General features: G+C 37.4%; 2 protein-coding genes across 2 annotated transcripts in view; one reads left to right on the top strand and one right to left on the bottom strand.

Moving 5' to 3' along the window:
- The window catches only part of LOC107638518 (tubby-like F-box protein 3), a gene marked incomplete in the record, with an annotated part of 3862 nt that extends 950 nt beyond the window's left edge, over positions 1 to 2912 (top strand). The window contains 5 exon segments of the mRNA XM_016341834.2: positions 803 to 890; positions 1038 to 1167; positions 1257 to 1436; positions 1580 to 2062; positions 2473 to 2912. Of these exon segments, the coding sequence (XP_016197320.1) occupies positions 803 to 890; positions 1038 to 1167; positions 1257 to 1436; positions 1580 to 2051 (870 nt within the window).
- LOC107638517 (inactive beta-amylase 9) lies at positions 3677 to 6405 on the bottom strand. The gene is made up of 3 exons (XM_016341833.2): positions 6007 to 6405; positions 4920 to 5402; positions 3677 to 4821 (listed from the first exon to the last, which is right to left on the bottom strand). The coding sequence occupies exons 1-3, from the start codon at positions 6238 to 6240 to the stop codon at positions 3937 to 3939; spliced, it is 1602 nt and encodes a 533-aa protein (XP_016197319.1). The 5' UTR covers positions 6241 to 6405; the 3' UTR covers positions 3677 to 3936.

Here is a 6588-nt window from a genome sequence, read left to right as displayed (position 1 = left end):
TTATTGCAACATATTTAGCGGAATTTGTGCTAAGATTATATAATATGATTTGGCTAACAAATGTCATTTGCGAAAAGTTTTTATTGAAAATCCAAAAAATTAAACTTGCTAATGCATTTGTAGTGCATGTATTGAAGGAAAAAAAATTTAAAAATTGCTTATTTTAATTATCGTTAACAAGTGCGCTTAGCAAAACCCTTATAATATGCCTTATTAATATTATTATTTTAAATGATATTGCTTACGGATGGAATTACTATATGCTATTAGAAAAGAAGATGCTTGATTCCTACTCACAGTGTACTTTGTATTTTTTGTGTGTGAAATTACTCTGTAGTTTCCTTTTAAGATATGGTAAAGGACAATGTTTTGTAGCTTCTGGGAATTATCATTTTCTTTTTCTGTTGGCAACTTGTTTGCCTTAATTGTATCTTTACATGAAGCTATGTTTTCTTGTGCCGGCTCATTTTGATTCAATTAACTTCTAGTTTGCCAGAGATTTCTTTGTTCTTGTCATATAATATAATAACAATTCACAAATCAAGCCAAAAAGTAAAAGTGGAAGTTTCTTCTTGTTGCAAATTGAGTAGGTAGAAGATGCTCTTTGTAATGGAATGCTTTGATTAATTACTTTCATGCTTTCTATCTAAGGTGTTACTCTAAAGATTCCCTTGTTTTTGAAAGCCTTGTTGATCGAATGCGACGACCGTTTTGTCTTTTTTATTGCCGAGCAATTCTATGTGTCTTCCTTTTCCCAGTGGCATTGCTTTAACTCGTTCTGATTGGCGAATAACTTTTGCAGCCTGGTCCAAGGGAGCATCTCCTCCAGTGCTTTATAAGGCGCAACCGGTCCACCCAAACATACTATTTGTATCTTAGCTTATCTAATAGTGAGTATATGATAAAACTTTTAGTTTCTTTCATTGAAACACTTGAAAAACCTTTTCCATTTTATGTTTTTGTTTTCCCTTTTAATATCTAAAGATTCTAACTCTTTAACTGTGTATGTTTCTTTGGCCATTTTCTCTCCAATTCAGCACTATCTGAAGATGGCAAGTTCCTTTTGGCTGCACGCAAATGCAGACGTCCCACCTGCACAGATTATATCATCTCTCTGCATGCAGACGACATGTCAAAGGGAAGCAACACCTATGTTGGAAAACTGAGGTGATTTTTCTATTCATGAAACGTGAGAATTCATTATTTTCTTCCTTATTAGTGTGAATACTTACACCTTTTTCTTCCCCTTTAATAAGATCAAATTTTCTCGGAACCAAGTTCACAATCTATGATGGGCAGCCTCCCCATGCCCGGGCAAAGATTACAAAAAGTCGCTCCACCAGGCTGGTGAATTTAAAACAAGTTGCACCCAAGGTTCCTACAGGCAATTATCCAGTGGCTCACATATCATATGAATTGAATGTGCTAGGCTCTAGGTAAGCATTATGTACTATGCAACTATAATAGGTTCTTCTTTGAATTAACTCAATTCTTAAACTAAAACATTTTATCCAAGTAGTGGAAGATTTTGCTGAAAATCTATTTGCTTATTGTGTATCTACCTCAATATGGCAAGCAGGGGGCCTAGGAGAATGAACTGCATCATGGATTCCCTTCCTGCTTCAGCAATTGAACCGGGAGGGGTGGCCCCTACACAGACCGAGTTTTCCCTCAGCAATGCAGATATGTTCCCCACATTCCCTTTTTTTCGATCGAGGTCAAATCGTGTTGACAACTCCCTTTCTGGACCCCTGGCTGATCAAAAGGATGGGGTTCTGGTGTTAAAAAACAAGGCTCCCAGGTGGCACGAGCAGCTGCAGTGTTGGTGCTTGAACTTTCATGGGCGGGTGACAATTGCTTCGGTTAAAAACTTTCAGCTGGTGGCTTCCCCAGAAAATGGACCTGCTGGACCAGAACATGATAAGATCATACTCCAATTTGGAAAAGTTGGGAAGGATCTGTTTACAATGGATTATCGATATCCTATCTCAGCATTTCAGGCATTTGCAATCTGCCTCAGCAGCTTTGATACCAAGATTGCATGTGAATGACATTTGAACAGGTACACATTTGAAAGCAAACCCCAATATGTAAAAACTCAAATATGGCTGAGATGATACATAAACAAATAGAAAGACAGAGAAGCTAAAGGAGTTTTAATAGTGTTACTACTATCTTATTGTAGCCAATATTATGAAATTCCCGGCTGGGAGGTTTGTTATGTATTATCCTATTTCTGGTATTAATAATGGTGACCAAATTTATCTAATGAACAAAAACAATTGAGCATTGTCTAACTTTTTTCTGTCAACTTAAATATAATAATTTAGGGTTTATGGGTTTAGCCATGTCCACCAATTACTGCATAGGAGAACATTGTTGCATGAAATTTTTTTTTCTGGGTACTGCTTTCTTTGATGTCTAGGTTTTTTCAGTTTGCTAATTGATGTGCTTGCTTCTTGTTCTTTCCAGCTCTCAGCCATATTGATATTGCTATGATGCTGGAGAAGCTAGGTTTGAATCCCACTTGGTGGGAATCTATCTCTAGAAAACCGTTTGGTAAAGGTGATTGTTGGTTGGTGTTGAAACTGAGGTTGAATGGATGAGTTTCACTTGGTTCCTGGGATCACAAGCTTCTGGGGAAGGTCACAACATCAGATGAAATTGTAATGTTCCAATGTTGAATCCAGTTCTCCATGTAAATAAATTTAATTCTTTTTTTTTTTAACTCTTTATTTCCTTACAATTTGCCCTCCATTTGGTTGTTTATACAATACAGTGGTGGTATCTGTTGAGATTATTATGTTAGTAGGAGTAACTGCTGCAACTTTGGATAGCCCTGACTTCATCCTCTCATATGAACATATTAAGTGTGCAAGAGCACAATTTCAAAAAGTTGTTTCCTCTACTTTGATGTTATGCCTTAGAAATTCTTAGCTGTTACAACTGAGAAATAGCAATGAGTTATCAAGAGCATTAAAGAATTCAGCTCTTTTCATTATGTAGTTGGCTACTTAATAATATATTGTTGTGAAAGGCAACTATTCAACATGTTCAGATTACAACCATTACATTATGCTTATCAAAACATCAATAAAAGCAGTTAACATGCAAATAAGAAAGACATGGGGAGACAGACAAACTTTGGTTTTCAAAATGAGTCGAGTCCATCAGGATGACCTGTTTTAACTACTTTAAATAGGCAGATTTTTGCTCCAAAAATAGGTTTGTAAAAATGAAATCTTTAATGGGTCTAACCTGGTTACCCATGTTGGGTTGGCCATTTAGTCCATTTGACACCCCTATTTGCTACCTACAGAGAGACAGGCCAGAAAAATTTCTCTTGGTGCTTCTCACTCTGACTCTCTTGAGTCAGTGTTCATCTGCAACCTTCTCTTCTTCTATAAGCTTCCCTGTAATAGATTGAGATTGTTATGGACCTTAAATTTAAGTCTAATTCATTGGATAACATTGCCATGTCATGGCTATCACAAGTGCTTCTCCCTTCTTTATAAAAGTATTGCTCCCTCCTCACCTTCCCAGTAGAGCAATGTTATTTGAATCCCCAAAAATACATCCAACAAAATGTTGAGGTGAAAAAAGATTTTGTATCAGAGTGAAGATCACATCAAAATCAAACACACTATGAATGAGAGAGAGAAAGTAACCACATTAGTGAAGATAAAGTACTACTTCTACCATATAAAATGTTTTTAAGCTAAATAATAATATATTGACTAGCAAGGTCATTTGCCATTCACCTTGACTATTTTACAAGACACATAATTGTGACGGAACTAGGCTTGTTGAGGTTATAAATAAATAGGCAACCTCACTCACTCATCTTACAAAATAAGCTGTCCTCAAATCTGTTGCAGGAATAATAAATTGGTATATATACATGAGAATATCAACATCACAAAGTAACAATAATGCTTAGGCTGCTTGCATGCTAACGCTTGATTCTTGGCTCGTAATCATAGATTGAGTGCCTTCTTCTTCTCCCGCAATTGGTAGATCATCAGAGTGCAGTTCCAGTTGATTAAGGCTCCTCACAAATTCAGTGAATGATGGAAAATGATCTGGAGAAAAGAAATATGCTCCCATTCTTTGATATGTGAACAAGTCCAATACATTATCTCCACCTAAATTCTTCTTGATTTGTTCAAAACCTCCCAGAACTACAGACTCGGATGAATTCTGACCGGAAACTTGCACGCCATGCTTTTTGCAAGCTGCCATGATTTGTGCAAGAAGCAACTCAGGGCTTGAATGGGTTTCATTTGGCTGGTATGCATCGGACAGGTCCATTCCAGGTAGTATCATTTTGCATGAGTTCCTAGCAAACAACTCGGCCACTGGCTCATACCCATCCCCCTTAGCCGTGTTATAGAACCCTGCTGTTAGCTCGGAAGGATGGGATCTAGTTCCATACCAAGAGTGCATAAGAGGGACTTTTCCATATACTGTCACTCCAGTGTCGCCAAAAGTCGAAGAAGCTAATGAAAGAATGCTATCTCCATGAGCCATAAGCTGTTTGGAATACCATGAAAGAAAGAAGTCCCCATATGGAGACTCCCAAGAAGCCCCATCCATGAAGAAACCGGAGAACGGTGGCTGATCATAGGTAGGGGCATCATGGGGGCCACCAAGCCCCCATAGAGGATTTCCAGATGCTTCAGCATGCTGCTTGAGAATGCTGAGCATGTTTTGGTCATAACACTGGAACTCCCCAACTCCTTGAGTTTTACCATCACTTGAGAGATGATGGTGAGATGGATAACGTAGCTCGCCATCTGGTCCTAAACCCATCGATATGCCCTGCAATATTTAAAGATATTGATTACAACCTTGTCACCATACATACTAATCTTAAATTGGATATTTGATCACATAGTTGTTGGATCCAAAAGTCTTACCGTAATTGTAGAGCCCATGAAGGAAGAGAACGAAGACTTGAAGCTCTCGCAGAAATTCTGATACACTTGAATTGGAGTCTTCCCATCAAGAACAGGAAGAGTATCAACTGCCAGCGACAGGCACTCTTTGTAATGCTGTCCTGACCGATCCTTGAAGTAAATATTGGGTTGAGACTCGCCAATCCGGGTAACCCAATTGGGCAAGGGGATATTGGGTTTTGTAGATCCATGAAAGCAAAGTGTCACATGGAGCTTAAGACCCACCTTCTGAACCATCTCAGCAATAGCAAGATAGCCAGACCAGTCATATTTTCCTGCAGCATCTTTCTCAACAATTCCCCACCAAACAGGGAGCTCAACACCTTCAACTCCTAATAACTTCAAAGCTTTTAAACCAGCTGCAATTGCTCTAGCATGGTTTAGTGAATTGCAGTCTTTAGAAACTGCATCTAAAGGCAGACCCACAAATAATCTTACACCATCCTGCATCATATTATCTAAGCCATGTCAGTTTCTTTTTAATCCTTGACCTTGAACATCATATAACAACACCTAATGCATTTAGTTTGACCCAACATGTAACATGAGATTTGAAATGATGCAAACGAATCATATCAAGAACTTCAACAATATATTATACAGGGATAGCTCTACTGATTAGCATAAAATCCAGATGAAGAGAGAATATCTTATCCACATTTAGCCCTTACAAAACACTCTAGTCTTCGATTCTCATGGTTTTCAGTTTTCATTAATAAAAAAATCTAGGTTAATGTAAGAAAACCATACCCATCCAAATAAAATAACATAAAATACTAATTTGTGTTGACTTATTAAGTTATTATTCATCTAGCTGGGTGGCTGATGTTGTTGAATAATTCAACACAAATATTTACATACTCTGAATTTAATTCAAAGCTAACAATATATAGAAAAATCAGGTCAAAACAAGAACAACACAGAACTATTTAATTAATTAAAAGCTTCTTCCTTGGTTAAACCCAAATAAAAATCCCATTTTTCCACACAAGATTCTCACCAACCAAAAACAGAACCCAGCATGCAAATCAAAACAGAAAAAACTTACCGATTTGGATCTTCTACCAGCACCAGAATGCTTCTCCGCTTGAACAGGTTCAGACTGAAGAGCTCTCAGAGTGAATCTTATCCCAGCTTTCTTCCACCTAATATTTTTCCCGAAACAAACCCTATCATTCGAAACCCTAAAACCATCCTTCAAATTAATAAAACCCAGCTCCCTATTTCCCAATTCGGGCATTCCCAATTTAGCTTGGGAGCTCCCAATCACCGAAATCTCCATGATCAACAGCAAAAACCCTAGTAATAATCACACCGAACGAAATATACCGTAATAAAAATGAATCAGAAAAATCCACTTGAAATTTCCGAGATAATTAACACAGGAAATGAAGTATCTGAATGAAAGAAGAGATTTTGAAAATGGATAAAGAAGAATTGGGGGTAACATCATATATAAAGGTGTGGAACTCGCACACGCGCTTTTTCTTTGAAACCGGTAAACGTGAGACAAAAGCTGGCGTAAGAATGTGCCACGTGTCCCTTTCATAGGAAACCAAAATTGAACCGCATAATTATAATACTGTTGTTATTTTTTTCCCTAAAGAAAGAAAATTATGAATATTAAGAA

This window comes from Arachis ipaensis, chromosome B04, assembly GCF_000816755.2.
Source record: "Arachis ipaensis cultivar K30076 chromosome B04, Araip1.1, whole genome shotgun sequence".
NCBI lineage: Eukaryota > Viridiplantae > Streptophyta > Magnoliopsida > Fabales > Fabaceae > Arachis > Arachis ipaensis.
This window is presented reverse-complemented; position numbering and strand designations above follow the sequence as displayed.

Bases quoted from the DNA above. Each gene is read 5' to 3' on its own strand.
- LOC107638517 (XM_016341833.2), bottom strand. From the start codon at position 6,240: ATGGAGATTTCGGTGATTGGGAGCTCCCAAGCTAAATTGGGAATGCCC. The intron at 5,403-6,006 runs GTAAGTTTTTTC...AATATGATGCAG, and splicing joins CTGGTAGAAGATCCAAATCG to GATGGTGTAAGATTATTTGT. The intron at 4,822-4,919 runs GTAAGACTTTTG...TAAATATTGCAG, and splicing joins TCATGGGCTCTACAATTACG to GGCATATCGATGGGTTTAGG.